Source organism: Bipolaris oryzae (assembly GCF_000523455.1).
Source record: "Bipolaris oryzae ATCC 44560 unplaced genomic scaffold scaffold_24, whole genome shotgun sequence".
NCBI classification, from domain to species: domain Eukaryota; kingdom Fungi; phylum Ascomycota; class Dothideomycetes; order Pleosporales; family Pleosporaceae; genus Bipolaris; species Bipolaris oryzae.
The window spans coordinates 158,758-177,740 of NW_006911300.1; the positions used below are offsets into that span (position 1 = coordinate 158,758).

At 52.3% G+C, this 18,983-nt stretch overlaps 7 protein-coding genes across 7 annotated transcripts; 3 read left to right on the top strand and 4 right to left on the bottom strand.

Moving 5' to 3' along the window:
- Positions 1–1,938: 1,938 nt before the first annotated feature.
- On the bottom strand, positions 1,939–3,621 carry COCMIDRAFT_34222 (uncharacterized protein; the record flags this gene model as incomplete). The annotated part of the gene is made up of 9 exons (XM_007686963.1): positions 1,939–2,323; positions 2,383–2,431; positions 2,484–2,540; positions 2,594–2,723; positions 2,777–2,867; positions 2,914–2,999; positions 3,132–3,202; positions 3,510–3,531; positions 3,592–3,621. 9 exons carry the CDS (start codon positions 3,619–3,621, stop codon positions 1,939–1,941), a joined length of 921 nt encoding a protein of 306 aa, XP_007685153.1.
- A 1,710-nt stretch (positions 3,622–5,331) lies between these two features.
- On the top strand, positions 5,332–6,248 carry COCMIDRAFT_34223 (uncharacterized protein; the record flags this gene model as incomplete). Its single annotated transcript, XM_007686964.1, has 4 exons — positions 5,332–5,391; positions 5,446–5,830; positions 5,883–6,017; positions 6,094–6,248. The coding sequence occupies 4 exons, from the start codon at positions 5,332–5,334 to the stop codon at positions 6,246–6,248; spliced, it is 735 nt and encodes a 244-aa protein (XP_007685154.1).
- A 1,009-nt stretch (positions 6,249–7,257) lies between these two features.
- On the top strand, positions 7,258–7,587 carry COCMIDRAFT_87647 (uncharacterized protein; the record flags this gene model as incomplete). Its single annotated transcript, XM_007686995.1, has 1 exon — positions 7,258–7,587. One exon carries the CDS (start codon positions 7,258–7,260, stop codon positions 7,585–7,587), a length of 330 nt encoding a protein of 109 aa, XP_007685185.1.
- Positions 7,588–8,828: 1,241 nt separating this feature from the next.
- COCMIDRAFT_2791 (uncharacterized protein) lies at positions 8,829–10,279 on the bottom strand (the record flags this gene model as incomplete). The annotated part of the gene is made up of 6 exons (XM_007686920.1): positions 8,829–9,060; positions 9,113–9,580; positions 9,629–9,766; positions 9,815–9,896; positions 9,962–10,160; positions 10,271–10,279. 6 exons carry the CDS (start codon positions 10,277–10,279, stop codon positions 8,829–8,831), a joined length of 1,128 nt encoding a protein of 375 aa, XP_007685110.1.
- A 963-nt stretch (positions 10,280–11,242) lies between these two features.
- COCMIDRAFT_34225 (uncharacterized protein) lies at positions 11,243–12,520 on the top strand (the record flags this gene model as incomplete). The annotated part of the gene is made up of 3 exons (XM_007686965.1): positions 11,243–11,351; positions 11,402–11,440; positions 11,490–12,520. 3 exons carry the CDS (start codon positions 11,243–11,245, stop codon positions 12,518–12,520), a joined length of 1,179 nt encoding a protein of 392 aa, XP_007685155.1.
- A 567-nt stretch (positions 12,521–13,087) lies between these two features.
- Positions 13,088–17,705, bottom strand: COCMIDRAFT_87561 (glycoside hydrolase family 76 protein; the record flags this gene model as incomplete). The annotated part of the gene is made up of 5 exons (XM_007686996.1): positions 13,088–13,678; positions 13,735–14,217; positions 14,270–14,492; positions 15,872–16,165; positions 16,222–17,705. The coding sequence occupies 5 exons, from the start codon at positions 17,703–17,705 to the stop codon at positions 13,088–13,090; spliced, it is 3,075 nt and encodes a 1,024-aa protein (XP_007685186.1).
- A 372-nt stretch (positions 17,706–18,077) lies between these two features.
- COCMIDRAFT_2795 (uncharacterized protein) lies at positions 18,078–18,942 on the bottom strand (the record flags this gene model as incomplete). Its single annotated transcript, XM_007686921.1, has 4 exons — positions 18,078–18,506; positions 18,562–18,722; positions 18,772–18,880; positions 18,931–18,942. The coding sequence occupies 4 exons, from the start codon at positions 18,940–18,942 to the stop codon at positions 18,078–18,080; spliced, it is 711 nt and encodes a 236-aa protein (XP_007685111.1).
- Between the last annotated feature and the right edge of the window lie 41 nt (positions 18,943–18,983).

Genomic DNA, 18,983 nt, shown 5'->3' on the forward strand with positions numbered 1-18,983 from the left:
GATCTGACCTAACCTGAGACGGTACCCCTTTGACACATCTACTACTACGTACGGTCACCATGCAGACCCACACGAGCGTCGATAAAACTTGAAAACATGTATACGCGGTTCACGAGGATCAAGTGGACGGGGGAGAGGATGAGCATCTGACTGCTCTTTTCTCCATTGTGCAGCGACCCTTTGCCAGCTTCCCCACACACCCAACAATGCCATGATGCTGATAGCAGGGAGACATTAGCGCGAATCGGTGTCGTCACTGAATGTCTTGTTTCGCGGAGGTGAGTCCTAGAAGAGGTTACGTCCTACACAGTTTGTGTTCATGCTGAGAAAGACGATGAATAAACCCAACTGCCAAAACCTTGATACGCAAGACCTCATCTTCCAAGTTCCGCAGAACTGCTCAAGCAAGCCTCTTGCTAATTCTCTGTCGTAGGCTACACATTTGCATAATTCACACCCCTATCCCTTTCACCCTCAACCCCCACAGTACCCTGCATTACCTTCACCCAACGCACAGACAAAGCAAAAAATCACCCCACGCTCACGAAGTAACCGCCACCCCCAGCACGTCCCTGCCTTTCCCTCTCTTACAAAACCACCGTATTCACCCAAGCCCACTCCCCACAGACCAGGAAAAAAAAAAGGGCGATTGCGTACACCCTTCAATCGGCCCTATACCCATGTCCCGCGTCCCCCTTGTTCCTTCCAACTTGACGACTCGACTCGACTTGCACTCAAATCCACCACACCTCCATCGAGGGATCTGAATAAATTTTTTTTTCTCTCCAGTTCTTTCATCATGCTCGCGTTTGTGCGTCATGAAGTCAGGTTGCACCGCATGACTTGCACCATGAACACTAGCCTGTCCAACCAAGTTACGTAGTAGAATTAGAATCAGAAGTATGTGTGTGTGTGTGTGTGGGTATGTATACATAGTAGAACATGTGCTTCGCAGAAACCCCCTCCCCTCCCCAAAGAACAGCAATGAAATTGATGAGAAGAAGAAGAAGAAGAAAAAATGGCTCGTATCAGAACATGAATTGACGTCAGACTGAGTTTCCAGAATTTTGATTCCCTTGTCTGTTTTGTGAATGAATGAATGAAGGAAGGAAGGGTCGAGTGGGTGGAGTACATACATACATACATACATGCAATGCATGCAATGCACATATGCATGTGTGGAGATTGGTGTCCAATGCGAACAATTAAAGTGTGGAAACAAGAAAATATTTGTTGAATTACTACGTTAACCAACATGCTCGAACGATTAGTTGCTAAATTAAGAAAGAAACAAGTGAAAAAAAAATATGTTTGGGGCAAAGCTCCCAAAACTGGCCATGTTGAAAACCCGCTTTTGGTTTGTGCCCCATTACGCGTAATGATACCCCCCTCCCCCCTGTCGTATATTTCATACCACTATACATATTCATGGCAACTACACATCCTCTAATAAAAAAAAGCTCTCAACATATCTATGTGGTGCGTATGTAGTCAGCACAAAAGCATATCGCAACTGCCACGACAACAACAACATGTCAAGGTCTAGCCAGACTGATGAGCAATTAAACTTTTATTTCATTGCTTCGTGCTTGATTGAGTGATTGATCCATTACCCCTTTTCCAGGGTTTCCCAGGCAATATGAACTTTTTTGGCCCTGCCACGCTGTAATCATACACTGGATATCCATGTCATAACGCCAAAATACCTCCACCCAAGTCCCAGAGATTATGTATTGTTCGTACATGTGTCGTGTGCATCCCTTTTGCCTTGAAGATACTGAGAATAAAATGAAAGATAAATGAAAAAAAGATAGCCGAAGCTGTTCTTGGACTCGCTGTGCCTATGTGTTTTATTTCCTGGCGGAGGAAAAGGGTTGAAAAAAAATTACCAAGTTGTAGCTACCAAAAGGTTGTTCGAGTAATAAAAAGCTTGAATGACTATGATGAACCAGACCCGCTGGGTTTTAAGACAGCAGCTGGTGGCTGTTGGAGTGTTTCCGGTAATGACTCCGGTGACGACTTCGGTGGTGTCTCCGACGACGTCTCCGGCGAAGTTGCCGTTGCGTCGCTGGGTGTGGCTAGCATATGCTCATGATGACTTGTGACCGTCTTCTCGGTGCATGTGCTCGCTGATCGCTTCTCGATACCAGCCTCGACATCGACAAAAGTTTCGGAGGATTCGCTCGCGAATAGCTTCTTGCTTGGGTTCTCGGCGATGTATTCGTCATACGTTTTTCCAGCCTTCTTGGCTTCGGCGCGTACATGGCGAACACGCCAGAGCCAGATGGCTTGCGAAGCAAAGATACCGGTTTCAAGTAGCATGCTAAGTGATGTTAGTGAATGAAGTCAATGGATGTAACACAAGAGAGACAAAAGACACACCAAGAAATGTAGAGACTGCCACCGAGGGCATCAAACCATTGTTGTGCAACTATTTCCTTTGTTAGTCATGTTGATTAGGACAAAGTGGGGTGAACACATACCAAGAGCCATGAGCGAGAAGAAGGCACCAGCGTAATCAATGGTGAGAAACCAAAAGTCTAGGAACATCAGCCACAATATCTCCTTCGGGGTAGTCCAGCCGCTTCCGTACCAATTCCAATGACTCTTCCATTGCGCTTTGCAAGTTCGAAGAAAGGGGGGATCAGGCCGGCGACTTGGATGATGGTTGCTAAGATGGCCATGAGCATCATGGGCCATTCGACGCCTCGGCTATATGGGCCCTGAAAAGACTTGGTCAGTTTGGCACAGCAAGAAGCAGCTTGTGGTTGCTTACACGCAGAGTGAGGATAAGAATCAGCTCCATAAGCCCAAAGCTGGCGGCTAGGGCAATGGTGGCAATGGTGGCTGTCCATACTCGCCATTTGCTATGATACATTAGTCATTGTTGGTTATTCCGCGGAATAGACTGACTTGTGATAGTAGAGTGTCTGACCCCAAGAAATGAGGGTGAGACTGGCAAATGCTTGGGGTTGGAATTTGAGCGCAAAATTAAAGTTCTAGCAAGTCCTGTCAGCAGACGCCAAGCGATGGTGGCTGCAGCCGTACCTGAACAATGGCGTATACGCCAAATGGGACGCCACCTGCAATAGTTAGTATCCAGCCTGCATATCGGCAGCCAGTAAGCTCACATATCGACCAGAGGATGAGCATGGATCCTGGCAGACCCTCTGTGCTCTTTCGGCGCCAGTTGTGCCATATTCTGGGCTATGTTAGTTTGTCCTGAGTTGGTGGCATTGTGATGCTTACTGTGGGATGATCTGTTTGCTGTTAGTCACTGTCACTGCTAAATGGTCCATTTGATCACATACCTGAACACACCAACAACTACCGTCAGGAAAGCCATGTTAGCAAAAGTTTGTCAAGAACTGGATTCCATGGTGTGCATACACTAGCGTCAAGTCAGCATAGTCGCAAGATGGCAACAGCAGTTCACTCACCAGTTCCGACTGTCTATTTGCAGACAAGACAGGTTAGTATCATGACTCAAGCGTGGTGGAGCAGATGACCTACCCCGAGTACATTCGCAGCCTAGCGTTGCCATGTTAGTATATGGAGCACGCGACATGTAAGTGGTACATGGTGACCTACTGGAGGGATGGACACTTGAGGACGGTCCATGGTGTCGTGTGAGAGAGATTACGTGACTAGATGCGTAGAGGCGAGGGAGGGAGAGTGAGAGAGTGAGAAAGTAAGAGTGAGTGAGTGAGCGAGTTGCAGAGGGCAGTATCGAAAAGACGAAAAGGCCAGGTCAAGGCGGGTATATAATGGACAAGTACAGGCAAGAGTGGACGGGATTCGAGGAAGGAGCCCAGGTGGCGCTGGGGGGAGCTCGCGTCAGAATAAGCCGTTGGAATGGAGATGGGGGAGTGAAGTGATTCGATGTGGATGCGAAGGAGGAGGAGAAGGAAGCTTTACGACATGGCCAATGAAGGGCGGCAGTGGCACGAGGTTTGTAGAGAAAGGAAGGAGGGCAGCGAGGCAGCATCCAGTAAGGACGCGGTGGTACCTGCCCACAGCTGCCTGGTGCAGGCAAACATGTTGCGTTGATGACGAACATGTCCGAGGTTCCATTTTACTAGCTCTGCCGCCGCAGTCGCGTTGGAGAAGAGACGAGCCATGGTGCCTGTGCTTTCGGTAGTAGAGGCATTTAGCAGGCCAGGAAGGCGGCTAGGGGACAATCAGTATTCGGGGAAGAGGGATCCCTGCTTCCGTTACTGTCCATGGCGTTGAGGAAGCGTTGCAGCTCGGTACGAGATGAGTGGCTGTGTGCTAGTCGACGGGCGTGCAGCGTGCAGGGGGTGTGGGCTTAACCTCCTCCCCCACCGATCTGCAACCCGATTGGCGAGTCTAGACTTATCTGTGACTTGAGTGTTTTTTTTATCGGGCCTGGCAAACGGGGCCGTTCATCTCGATGCGGCGCTGGGTGTGGGTGTGTGTGTAATATGTACGCATACGTAGGTATGTGTGTGTATGCGTGGAGATGGTCTGGGGAATGCTCCAACCAGGAAGTCTCGCGCAGCCCTCTCTCACTGTGTCGGCGGATGGGACCCTGCATCGGAGCGGGCTTGGGGGAGAATGGAGACAGGGAGACAGGGAGACAGGCAGGCCAATTGCCCGTACACGGCATACACGGGACGGAGCATGCAAAGTTAAAGCTGCCTGTGTTTGCACTTGACGATACCGACCCGGCTCTCACGCGGCCACACTCGACAAAGACGACAGGTGGCGTTCCCCACCCGAGCTGCACATGCGCATCGTTCTCAGTTGGCGGCCGGGCAATCCGGTGAGGGCACTGAGCAGAGCAGCTGGCTGCGAAAAGTTTGAGGGTGGGGGGCTGACATGCGGCGGCCAGTGTGGGCAGTGTGGGCAGTGTGGGCAGTGTGGGCAGTGTGGACGCGGAGGACGCGGTCGACGCTGGACGCAGACGGGTGGCAGATGGTTCAGCTGGCGCTCCCGAACCACGCGGGTGGGACTCGTGCTGCATAACATGGCGGTTTGAAGGCGAGCTGCGAGTTGGCCACCGACTGCGACGTCCAGTGGGCTGCTAGAGAGCGCCTAGATACTGGTACATGTCGCTAGCAGGAGGCTCTGCTTTCCCCATCCGAGCGTATGCCTGTCTAGTCTTCGGTTCCTGGCAACGCTCCCCCCCCTCGCCCCCCAGGCCCGCAGCAGCCGGGCGAGCACACCAGAGGCCGAGGTTACGTACGTGTGCATAACCCAGTGCCGTCTGAATGGCGGATGCACGCCCAGGCAGACGCACATGCACACGCACCCCCAAGTCTATGTACACCCACACCCACGCATACCCATATGTACACATCTATCGAGATGCAGCTGCAGCACAAAACCCAATACCCACCCGTTGTACACATCTCTGTGCATGTACATGTACGCTTTACACCCCTAGCCATGTATGTGTGTATCTAAGCACCCAAGTACAAGCCCACCTCACTTACTTATGCTGCCCATGCACATGATGCCGCCGACGACGACGACGACTCGCTAGCCCCCCCGCTCGACCACCACACGACCACTTCGGTCCCAGATACAGATTGCACTCGACCAAAACAGATGGCCCGCCAAGTGGCCGCATCCGTGTGTACCGTATCGTCGCCATCGATATTAATCCTCACAGGCGCGCACGGCGCGGCTACCCTGATAATAATTCACCCTGCGCGCCTTCTTCCGCACCCGCATCACGTCGTCCAAGTGGGCCCGTTGGGAAAAGGTGGGGCCAGGGCATGCGTCATGCAACACCTCAGCGAACTAGACGCCCTGCCGATCTACGAACCTAGGTTCCTCGCTTCATCGCCTATGTACACACTATGTACCCTCCTACTGTACACCTATGTCCTACCACTACATGCCCTACCACGCAGCTCTTTATGCACTGCCGCCCCCTCCACCCGTCCAGACCGAGTCTCCTGCACCCTGGCCCGCCCACGCCTTGACGTGTATACAGCCAGGCTGTACGCTGCCACGTCCACCCACTGCGTCGGCCTCAAAGTGGGAATGTGGAACAGAGGATTCGTTCCCATGGGGCCTTGTGCATAAGGCATTGCTGCCATCTGCAAAGACTCGCCCACTCAGCTTCATTCGCAACTTTATTGCCAACCCGGAATCTACTCCTCCATTCCCCCACTCTGCCAATCCCAGTACAGAACATCCACCTTCACCGTCCCCTTGGTCACCCTCTATCAACGTCGGCTCCGTCCCGAGCACAGCCGCTCGGGTATAATCCCTAAGCGACCAAACAGGCCAATGCCATCGGGCCACCACATTGGCCTACGCATGTACGACGCCCATCTCAACGGCATTAAGCCCTCTGCTAAGCGCCCCATCTGCCGGCACATGTCGGTATGCCGACTTTGCAACCACACATACTATACATACACATACACACCTACGTAGCTGATAGCGCACCGGGCGTTGGTGTGGTGCTGCACTGCCGTCTGAGTGGACCAACTTGCATGCAGAAACGCTCACCGATGCTGCCACTTCACAAATCGCTGGGCCCATGGTCATTTCTTTGCCATTGCAACATGGCATTATCCATTGCTTTTGCCCCAGACACACCTGCTTCTTGAGGCCCAAATCGCCTAATCGCTTAATCGCCACCCATCGACATGCTTCCTACTGACCACGGATACTCGGTTAATCCCACCTCGTTCTTGGAATAGCACCAACCAGGGGGGGGGCCCCTGTGCCGCCATCTATCCCATCTGCCATCCCCAATACCCGATCGCCGAGTCCGGGACGGCCTCAAAGTAAACCTGGTCGTCGAGCAACATTGGGCACAATTCCGGGAGTCTAAGTTGAGGCATCAAAGACATCGGCAGTTGGGGGCCCTTGCATTTGCTGAGATATCCAATCACATCGACCCATACGAGGCCAGGTCCGAAGTTCAATGATTGGCGATTTTCGTCCTTGTTGTGAGAGTGGCGGTATACGCACAAACGTTACCAGCTAGGGCCCCCAAAGCCCAATGTTTCGCTAGGTGTACAAACTACATGTCCAGCGTTACGGTATGGCCGTCAGTCTTGATACCAACCATTTGGCGAGGCGGAAAACAAACGTTACACTGGAATCTGGAGAGTACACCGATAAATACAGTGAGACGGGTCGCTACGTACCGGCATCATGACGTGCAGTACTTCACCGATGCGGAAACTCGTCTATGATGAGTAGGAAGCTAGGCAGCGTGGCCTGTAGCTAACTGCAGCACACCGGCTTCGTATTTTGTTCGTCATCGCGATGCACTGGCAACCTCTCGATCAGGTCGGAATAGTCTTGACAGACTACCATTGCAATTATCTACTCAGCCTGACATACCCCCTCTTCTTGGTCGCATGGTGGCTGGGAAAGCCCCTGTCAACATGTCAACAGTCGCCACACGGAGAAGCGGGGTGCAGCCTATGTTTGCTGTCTATCACTATGGACATCTTGTGCCCAAGGTTCAAGCCAAGCCAGCCTTGTTCAAGGTACATGGCTATTCTCCTCGGAGACCTTGGTAGTAAACTATTCTCCTCGGAGACCTTGGTAGTAAATGTTTTTTTTTCAAGCCCGCATTATACATTACTGTGACTGACGCCTCGGCCTAGGCCAGGCTGTGCAAAAGCAAACGCCAAAAAAAATCATGTAGGTCCATGTATGGGTATACGAATGTCACAATGCTTGGCATGTATGTACGTGCCCTCCTTCACACTCTGCAATCAAGGACCGAGGTCTTACAACGAATAACCCGGCTTAGTCCCCGACCCGTATATGCAAGCTCTGGATGCCGAAGAATTTATCCGCGCAGTGCCGCTCGACGACGGACAAACGTGATGCCAAAAACGATCCACACCTTAATTAACAAATACAACCCGAAGCTTGCCGACGGAGTTTACGGTATTCGCCGTATCCAAGAGGACGAGTGTACATGCCGGTTTAGGACAAAGGTGGTCTAGGGCGGTGAGGACTAAGTATTGTGCCGTCAAGACATGACACCATTTTCCCTCCTCGCGTGCACAAAGTAGTTTAGTGATTGGGAAAAACACCGAGTGTCCAGAACATGCAACTGCATTAGGCTCATGCACCGCGCTATAAATGCCTCTTATTCGCCAGACAATGGACTTTTTGTCCACATTACTTACATACAACACACGACTCTTCCCTCATCCGCCTTGCCTTGCCTCGCCTTGCCTTGTCTTGCCTGCTGACTGACTGATCTAACTGACCTGACTGACCTGACTGACTTCGACCTATGCACTACCCAAAAAGCAAAAGAGCTTGCATATGTACACGTATACACACACACATCCAGTTACTCGGACACTCATTTACACGCAAGAAAGAGAGAGAGAGAGAGAGAGAGAGAGAGAGAGAAAAGGAGGTACACCATCAGCCATCATAGAGAGTGATATTAGAATGTGAATTACTACCTCCTACATGAAGGAACCAAAAGGCGGGGGGAATAAGTATCGAAAAAGGCTAAGTAAACATACGAGAAGCGGTGTCATGTTTGGGGACCGTGTAGCCGCAGACCACATCCAATGGCAAAAACACTGTCCGTTAAAATAATCAAAGGCCCCCAGACTAAAAGAAGAAGTGAAGTCCGACGTTTTCGACCCCGTTCTTTTCTCAGAAGTCGGCGCATCCCAAGAAAATCCCTCCTCCATTTGCAAGAAAAACGCCACCGATGCTGGGTCAATCAAACCCTCTCTTGTGGATCCGTCTCTGGCTCTTCTTCTTTTGCCCGTCCAAGCGCGCTGAACGCTGATGCCCAACATCAGAGCCGATGCAAAGGCGGAGCCGGGCGTAACGCATGCCACTTGGACACACGCTTAAGCATCGTCCGCGTCGTCATGCGCCATACCACTCTGTTCCCGGTGCATGCGCGCCTCAATCTCCTTCAGTTGGCTCTCGCGTGCCAGGAGCTCCTGTCGCTTCTCGTTGATCTCGCGTTGTACCTTGACTTCAATCTCGCGCAGCTTCTCCTCCTCGCGACGCAGTTGCTCCTCCTTCAGACGCACTGACTGGCTGGCAAGGTCCTCAGGGTTCATCGACGAGTCATTACTATGTTCCGTTAGCATTCCACTTCATTTCACATCATGGCTCAAAAACTTACGAAGCAGCACCACCCTCGACACTCTTGCTAAGCTTCTCAGTACGGTAGTTCTCGTACAGGAAGTCGTGCGTAATTTCCTTGAGATCAGCAAGATGGCTGTGCAGAAGCGCGCTTCGCACGGCAAGAAAGTCCGAGTGGCGGGGGTTATCCACCTCTACGATACCCCAGGGGTACTGTCGTGCTCGCACCCGTCGACCGTTCACCTCGACAATGTCCTCGGATCCAACAATGGCAAAGGGCATCAAGCCGCGGAGTTCGGCGTTCTCCTCGACCGTGTCCTCGTCGTCTTCTTCGACATCGTAAGGGAAGTTGTATACAGGGATACGGTAGTGCTCAATGTCCTCCATGACGAGCTTTTTCGACTCGGCGAGCTCAGCGGGTGTGAGTGAGTCGGCCTTACCGATCACGGGAATGACATTGCAGCGGGGGGAAAGGCGTTTCATGAGCTCAATGTCGAGTTCACGCAGACTAGGGGTTCGTGTTAGTTGGACCCTGACTCATATGAGGAGCACATACCCATGGCCAGTAGGCGTGATGAAGTACAGCAGTACGTGTACACGGTCGTCACGGAAGCGTGGGTTACGCTTGATACGCGACTCTTCGGCGAGAATGCCATCGTACTGTCGCTCAAGGTATCCGACAATCTCTGAGAAACTGCATACGGGTAAGTTGGTGTCGTAATGGGTGCTGCAAGGTCCTTACCTGGCCTCGTTGTCAATCTGGTCTCCAAATCCGGGCGTGTCGACAATTGTGAGTGAGATGCGGGTACCTTCCTCATCAAGTTCTAGCCATTGTCAGTAGCTACCTCATGGCGTGATGGCCGTGTCCACCGTCGATAAACAAACTTACCGACAGTGATGGGCTTGATCTTGACGCCCTCCTCAACGTGGGCAGTTGTAGGGTCATCCACCTCCTTGTGTCCGAGCACCTGCTTGCCACAAAGCGTGTTGACAAAGGTTGTCCGGCCAGTACCTGAGGCACCGCAAACCATCAGGCAGAACTGGATTCCCTTCTTGACATTCTTCTTTCTGCGCGTCTTGTTAAGCGCCTGATGCATTGTTAGTGACTGGAATTGATGGCAGGGTCATATGTAGAGGGCAGGGTAGCGGCGTGTGCCCGATGGGCGCGGACGGGGTGTCGTGGGGAGGAGCGGCGTACCGAAGACATGATGGGCTGTGAAGGGTTGCTGTGGTGTGTCTTGGATGGAGTCGTGTGCACACAATGGAGACTGCCGGAAGAGGGCGTGAGATTGCGGGTGAGAGAGCACGGAGAGACAGAAGATGAAGACTGTCTGTTGTGTTGGAGCGGTGTCGTCGTGGAAATTTGGGGACATTGGCAGCTACTCCCTGCGCGATGCAAAGGGGCTCGCTAGCGGGAAACACCCTGGTCGGTCTCTCCTTCTTGGCGCAACCACCTGGCCCGACTACTTTGGGAACGATGTGCAACACGAGAAGGCTGTCACTTGTCGTGTATGCTGAAAGATGCAGTGAAACGGCCATCTTGGATGAGAAATAGCACTGCTCTTCTCATACTTGTCTTGATACCCGTCTCTCACTTTGGTTGTGCACTTTTCCGGCTGCCGATAAGGATGCCCTATCGGCCTCGACGCGTCCTGAATCCCGACCTTTGATGAACACGTTGTATACTTGCTTTTGACGGGGACCCGCAAGTCATGGCACGCTGCAGTGGCATGATGAAACAATTCCATCATATCTGATGTTCGAATTCTCTGGCTCTCCTAGCCGCACAGCAGTATGTATTGGGCCCAAGGAGCATTCCGTACACATGTCCTGCGTCCCACCAGTCACGCTTGCTAGACTCGGTTAGCTCCCGCATTACGGGGAAAGCCAGGCTTATTTGGTGGATGCAGATGACAAGGTGAGCTGTGACCTTGGAGCCCTGGACCCTCGATGTCGTCGTCGCCTACCCACTCTACGCTGTTCATACGCATGCCGCCTCAGTCGCTGTTGGCAACACTATGGCCTAGCATGCCACCGAGTCCCTTGCACTTGCAGTCCTTGCGCTGATCAAAACATCGACTCCCGCATCCAAGACAACGACGCCGCCTGCCCACCCCACCTTGTGTTTGAAACAACGCACAGCCGAGTTACTCTATACCGACGACGGACCATGAATACCAGACCTATCCTCGATTCGGACACAGGCCCATTTGTTCTCTCGGCCTCGTTCAACGCCGACTGCTCTCACTTCTCAGTCGCTCTTGAGACGGGATTCCGCGGTATGACGACGCCCTCGCCCAAGTCTACCAACACCTACTGACGGTTGCAGTCTTCTCGTCGACAACATGTGAGGAAAGAATAGCCAGAGGTACCTTCAACGCGCTTGCACATATACCCATGTGCTGACATTCCCGCAGAGGTCGGTGGCGGCATCGGCTGCGCAGAGATGCTCGGCAATAAGAGCTACATTGCCCTGGTCGGAGGAGGGAAGCAACCCAAGTATCCCCAGAACAAGGTGCGTCCCGAGGACTCTGACTGGATTTGGGTCGAAAAGACTGACATAATCTTCAAGGTTCAAATCTGGAACGACAAAACAGAGCGTTTTACCACGTCGGTCGAGTTCAAGACACCCATCCAGCGTGTGCGCCTGTCGCAGACGCACATGGTCGTTGCACTACTGAATTCGGTATGCATATACAAAATGAAAGTACCTCCAGTCAAGACGGCCGAGTATGAGACGGTCAACAATCCGTTTGGGCTGTTGGAGCTAGGGTCGAGTATCGTCGCGTTCCCCGGTAGAGCCGCTGGACAAGTCAAGATATACGATCTGAACACAGGCAACGTCAGCATCATCCCCGCCCACGAAAGCCCACTACGCGCGATCGGTATAAGCAGAAGTTGCGATCTCATAGCAACCGCCAGTGAGCAGGGCACCATCATACGTCTCTGGTCCTTCCCATCCTGCACCAAACTAGCAGAACTTCGTCGCGGTGTCGATCCTGCTGCCGTATTTTCTCTTGCATTCTCTCCGGACGGCTCGACACTCGCTGTAACCTCAGACAAATCTACACTACACATCTACGATCTCAAGACAGCAACTGCTGCGGCGCAAGCCGATCCAGCGCAGCACAAGTACGGCATTCTGTCCAAGATTCCGCTTTTACCCCGACAATTCTCCGACACATATCCCACTGCCACGGTCAAGTTCGAAATGGGAGATGAGCCTACCTCTTGGGGCCCGCACGGCAAATCTGCTACCCTGAGTGTGGGCATTCCCGGCGTACCCGGCGGTAGGCCTACGAAAGGATTGATTGGTTGGCTGGATGACCAGACTGTACTAGTTCTTGGCGCTGGGCAAGACGCTCGGTGGGAGCGCTTCATCATGGGGGTTGACGACAAAGGGAAGAAATGTCTTGTTGCCAATGGCTGGAGACGCTACATCGACTAGGAGAAGACGTTATTGCAGGAGGTCCTGGAGCGCTCATCAGGCAACCAGAGGCGGAATCTAGCAATCGAGCCGGACGACGATTGGGATATTATGACGCTTACGTGATTTTTCACTGTTGTGATTATTAGTAGAATGAACTTATTGATTCAGGGAAGGCGTTGGTAGCATCAACGGGATACTGATACCCATTTTTAGATTTCATACAATAAATGCTTATGCCCAGATACCATCTAGATTTTCATTTGAAACTTGGACGTGAAGTTGTCGTGAGACAAAGATGAAGGGTACACCTCTGTGACGGCACAGTTGTGTATTTCTGAAACCGATTAAGTTGTTTTTAGAGAGAAAAAGAGAGGAAATGAGGAAGACCGTTTTGTTCTTCTTAAAACGTTTGATGATCAAGCTTGCGATTCAGAATATTCTTTAGTCATTATGTTTCCAGAGCGCCTTGATAATACATGCGCCCTATCCATTCCAATTTCCAAAAGGGTATAAACAAGTGAAGGGAAAAAAGAAAAGGAAAAACAACGAAGTCATATATACACAAAATCCCCCGCTCTCAACCCATCAATATATCATCCAAACCGAGCCCCCAATAAACATACCCGCAACAAGAATTGTCACAATCGCCGCACCCGCCTTATCGGCCGCGGTGATATCCGACTCAAACTTGGGCAACCGATCCGCATCATTCCCGATTCCCAACCCGGGATCCCCTTTGCTGGTCCCGCCCGTCGAGTTCTTAAACGGCGGCGCAACCCTCTGCGCATTCAAGACGCTAATGACATTCAGCGCGGTCATCTGCGGTCCGACCCCACCAATCCCATCAAAGCCCTGATTATACCACCGCATCCCGCACTGGTGGTTCCCGCCGTTATGCTGCGAGGGGCCCTCGCACGTTTGCGCAGCGGCGACGGCGGATTTCTGGAGGCGCGGCAGGATGGTGGGCGCGAATTCCGGGGCGACTTGCAAGGTGATGCCGAGCCAGCGGGCGAGATAGGCCTTGAAGGATTCCTGGTCCGTGTCGCAGACTTGGTTTGCTTCGCAGCCTTCGATCATGACGCCGCCTTTGTCCTGGGGAAAGAAGATTTCAGATTTGTTGAGGAATTGAGAGAGGGCGGTTTTCCACTTTGGGGCGCCGTTGGTGTAGTTGTACATCTGGGGTTGGGAATATTAGTATAGCTTTCTTTGGGGAGGGAAAGAGAAAGACGTACGTATGCGGCGCCGGCTATCATGATTCCGTAGTTGTAGGTCCATGGGGTTCGGTCTGCGTCGCTGCAGGGAGGATTCGTAGTCATGCTTGTGCCGTCGTATACTTGGCCGTCTCCGGGCAAGATCGGGCTGTTTGACATCCAGTCGAAGGCTTTTTCCGCCCACACAGCATACGTATCGTTGCCCGTGTACATGGCTAGTCGTGCGCCGAGATGGAAAAGACCGCCGTTTGACGCAGTGTTCTTGTACTTCCAACCGTTGAGCCATGGGAAAATCTGCCAACGCATGCCACCACCGCAATTCCCGTCGGCAACCTCCTTCTGATAACGAGTGACGAACTGGTTGAAGACTGATTGAGTCATGGCGAGCCAGCCAGGCTTGTCATCTGGAGGGTCCTGGAGCTTATACTCTGCTGCGGCCATCATGGAAAAGGCCCAAAACACTTGATCGTCATTTCCCTCGTTCTTGGATTGGTTCGAAGGCATCTATACATGGTCAGTGAATTATCTCGCGAAAACTTGGTAGAAGATGTAGTACTAGATCAAGATGCTCTCCAAACTGGTGCATCAAACCCTCACGAATCATGTCGTTGTACTGGTCATCCCCGGTGTAATGCCAGTAGTCTAGCAATGTGCCAAACATGGCGCCTGCCTGCCACCAGTAATATGGTGGGTACAAGATACCTGGGTAGCCTCCCAGCACATGAACGCCCTTGTCGTCGATTGTCGCATACTGAGCGACCAGTTGTTTGGCGACCTTGCTGGAAACGTCATTGATAGAATCTGTAATAGCGATATTAACTCATGTAATCGTATATGGGGTTGAATGGGCATAGGGCCTTACCTGGGGAATTCGGATCTAGAGTTAGAGCTTGGGTAAGTGGTCGCACGACGTCTAACGATAGCAGAGAGAGGGCCGCTAGCGCTCGCATAGGGCTGAATAGTCTCATGACGGCATAGGATATGCGCTTAGAGTAGTGCTAACGAGTGGAGTCCCAGGAAGTCAGGTGTATCCTGGTGGCAATATTACACTGTGTTATTCTGAAAAAGAAACGAATGAAAACAGGAGGTGGCGAGGCGACTAGTCGGGTGACACGAGGGTAGAGGAATGAAAGGGAAGAGGAGGATGTGAATGAGGGACACCAGGCGTGAAAGGACGGCGAGATGACGAAGAAAGAGTGGACGGGATCGACGAGCAAGCATCTGACAAGGGAATACCAATAACATGTAGGCCATGTGCCCGATGGAGCAGAGCTTGGAGCTATTTACGATGACGGCTTGTGTGCCACAGGGTTGGACACCTAATCCCGTATCTCGAGCGTCAGCAAATCACCTTGCACGCGCCCGCTCTTTGCGGCCTCCCTTCCCACCTACTACAGGCAAGACAGGGCCCAAAATGGAATACGCGAACCTACTAGCCGGGCCGCCACCATTATCAGCAACTCGGTTCCGGAAGCCCACATGAGGGGAACCTGGCTAGGACCTCAGCGAGTTGGCTTGCAAAAGTCTATTCGGCTGGGAAGGTTGTTGATTCCGGTATCCGAAAGAGATTTTCATAGTAAGTACGTACTTGTAGCCATGCTGGTCCCACGTTGAAGATGGCTTGAAACAAAAGAGGGACCACAAAACGTTTGGCGGGGCGGGGCGGTTGGCAGGGAACTGTGGCGCAGGGCCGCCTGTCTGCCTTGGGTTGGCAAAGGATTCATGCCTTGCTCTGTGTATAGTGCTTGCATTTTACCTGTAAATTGGTCACGTTGCACCAGAAGAATTGGAGCAGGAGAAGAGAAGATCAAACCAATAGAACTGGACATATGTGGCTACCCAAGATGTCTGGTTTGCGTCTGCTTCGCCACAGATACAAGCGTTTTCCAAGCAAGCTTGCGCCGTCTTGAAAGGGCCTGCCATCAGTCTTGACAAGCGCATGCCAAGCCGCACGGAAGCGGCGGACGTCAGGGTTTTTGTGGGGGGCGGAAATTGTGATCGAATCCGCCATGCAACGCGAGCACCACAGTTTTCGTAACACGACCATGAAAATCACACAGCAAAGACGCCAAGACAAGATCGAGCTGACGACAAAGCAGACAAAAACGCGCGTTCCGAAATTTTGCTTCTCTACCAATCTCCCTTTTTTGTTGATTACATCCTGAACACGCCCCATGTGCTCTCCTTGTCGACGCGCTGGTTCTGACCGCCGCATGCCATTTGCAACCCCATGCCGAGTACCCGCCGGGTGTGCTCCGGTGGTATGATTCCATCGTCCCATAGCCTGGCCGACCCAAACGTTGCTTCACTTTCGTGTTCAATTCGTGCCTTGAGCGCAGGATCCACCTTCTTGCCAACAGCCTCCATGACCGACGAAAGCTGCTCTGCGCCCATGACCGATGTCTTGGCATTCGGCCAAGTAAACATGAGCCGGGGCGAGTATGCTCGACCGCTGGAAGTAGTGCATCAGTAAACAGAAGCCAAAAGTCTAAATCGGATGACACTTACCACATGCCGTAATTTCCAGCTCCAGCACTGGATCCCACTACTACAGTAAACTTGGGGACGTCAACACAGCTTACAGCTGTCACAAGCTTGGCTCCGTTCTTTGCAATGCCGCCCTTTTCAGCATCTTGTCCGACCATGAAGCCAGAGATGTTCTGCAGGAAGATGAGTGGGATATGACGCTTGCCGCATAGCTGAACAAAATGCGCTCCCTTGAGCGAGCTTTCGCTGAAGAGAATACCGTTGTTGGCAACAATGCCGACTGGGTGTCCGTAGATCTTTGCGAAACCAGTTACCAGCGTTGAGCCGTACAGTGGCTTGAACTCGTCAAACGACGATCCATCGACGATGCGTGCAATCACCTCGTGGATGGGTATCTGTCGGCGCAGGTTGGTTCCTACAATGCCAGACAGCTCCTGAGGGTCGTACAACGGCTCCTGGTAACTCGGCTGCGCAGTAACTGTCTGGTTGCGATGCCAGTTGAGGTTACCAATGCTTCTTCGTGCCAGGACGAGCGCGTGCGCGTCGTCAACTGCTAGGTAGTCCGTGACACCGGAAACCTCACTGTGGAGCTTGCCTCCGCCGAGATCCTCAGCTGAGACGATTTCGCCTGTGGCTGCCTTGACGAGAGGTGGTCCAGCGAGGAAGATGTGACCTTGGTTCTCTACGATGATGTTCTCGTCACTCATGCTAGGCACATAGGCGCCACCTGCCGTGCATGGCCCCATTACCACACTTATTTGTGGGATGCCCATGCTTGACATGCGCGCCTGGTTGTAGAAGATGCGACCAAAGTGGTTCACGTCTGGGAAAACATCGGCTTGGTTGGGAAGATTGGCGCCTCCGGAATCCACCAGGTAGATGCACGGTAAGCGGTTCTCCTGCGCGATTGTCTGCGCTCGCAGGTGCTTCTTCACGGTAATGGGATAGTATGTGCCTCCTTTGACTGTGGCGTCGTTTGCAACCACCATGCATTGAACGCCGTTGACGCTACCAATGCCCGTGACAATGCCACCTGCAGGCACGTCATCTTCGCCGTACATGTCGTAGCCTGCCATTTGGCTCAACTCGAGAAAAGGTGTGCCAGGGTCAATCAGGGCAGAGATTCTGTCCCTCACCAACATCTTGCCTCGTTGTATGTGCTTGTCCCTCGCCTTTTGCGGGCCGCCCTGCGCGATCTTGGTGTGGAGATTGACGAGCTTCTCAGTCGCTTCGTCCATCTGGCGCTTGTTCTCCTTGAAGTCGGCATTGCTCGTGTCGACATTTGTAGGGATTACTGAGACGGCCTCGGCATGGTGTGAATGTGTAAAGGTAGCGGCGTTGCGCGTGCCTTGGTGCAAGTGCCCAGCTCGTGATTGCGATAGCGTTGTAGGGCGAGAAGGGGATGAGAGGAGACAGCGCTGTGCTTGCGATCGGATGGCTGCGGCTGGTCGAATTGTGTTCTTGAGAAGGGCCAAAGCCTCACGAGAAGGTGCTTTGGGGACCATCTTGGGCTATTGGATTCTGTGCTCTGAGATTATGGACGAGTGGGCAATGTTTTGCACGACACGCAGATAAGAGGTGGCACCCCGCACAATGAGACAGAAGAAACAAATACTGGAACTTGGCCCGACTGACGGCCCATCCAAGGCCGCGATGGCTGTTTACCGAACTGTGTCGAAGCTGGGGTTCCGATGACATCTCAAGACCGCTGTTAGCCGTACCGCGGCTCTGCGGGGAAGACACGCTAGTCACAACAAGCAGGTCCTTTGAAATTATTCAAGTGCATCGAATTCAACCATTGAAAAGTCATTCTCATTTAAGTGGTCTCGATCGGATTAAAAAATGAACAAACTTGTGTAACTAATGACGGCACTTGCTTACAGCTTGCCGCCGTCCACAGGCATCTCAACCACTTGGTCCAAGCCTTCATACTTGGGTATATCAAGATTGTACTTTTCTGCCATCTCTGGGCTCAGGAACCTGCCGCCAAGAAAATGACGACCAGAGAACTTTTTGATGAGTGGCTTGGGTGCTGTTAAGCTGATGAGTGCTGGCGGCATGAAGCCCTTGCCTGGTCCCGAGTCTCGAGGGCCCTCCTCAATGTCCCAGGATGACGGCGCATCAACCGATAGCACAGGAACAGAGGTAGACGCGAGCGCCTCGATGACCTTTGGAAAGGGCTCACGCACTTCTCCAGAAAAGCTGAATCCGAAGATGGCATCAACAATGTGATCAGTTTGGTTCAGCGCGCCGGCGAAGTCTTCGGTGAATGGCACTTTGAGGTCTTCCAATTGCTTCTTGAGCCGCTGTGACGTGTGAGCATGTATGAGACAGCATGCCCTTCTAATCACCATCGCTCACCTGGTAGAGCTCGTTTTTGCTTTGCTTCGGGTAGTAGATGGTGGGTTGGTAACCGTAGTGAAATAGATGGCGAGCTGCGACGAGGCCATCGCCGCCATTGTTGCCAGGACCACATGCGACCAGGATGCGCTTGCCTTTGCTGAGAGGCTGTAATTTGAACACTGTTTTGATTAGTCCAGCCATGGAAGGGAATATCAGGGCTTAGTATACCAGCTTGCGATACCGAGAGTCCGGCAAGCTCCATCAACTGATCGATAGAGAATGCGCCAGTTGACATGAGTTCTTGGTCGAGCGCTGCAGCGCTTTTGGCTGACAGAGTCTGTTGGAACGTTAGCTTCCACACAAAGAAACAATGCATTGAGGACTCACTCTGATTGCCATTTTGAGATTTTTAGAGAAATCTGAGTAAAAGCTAGATGGGT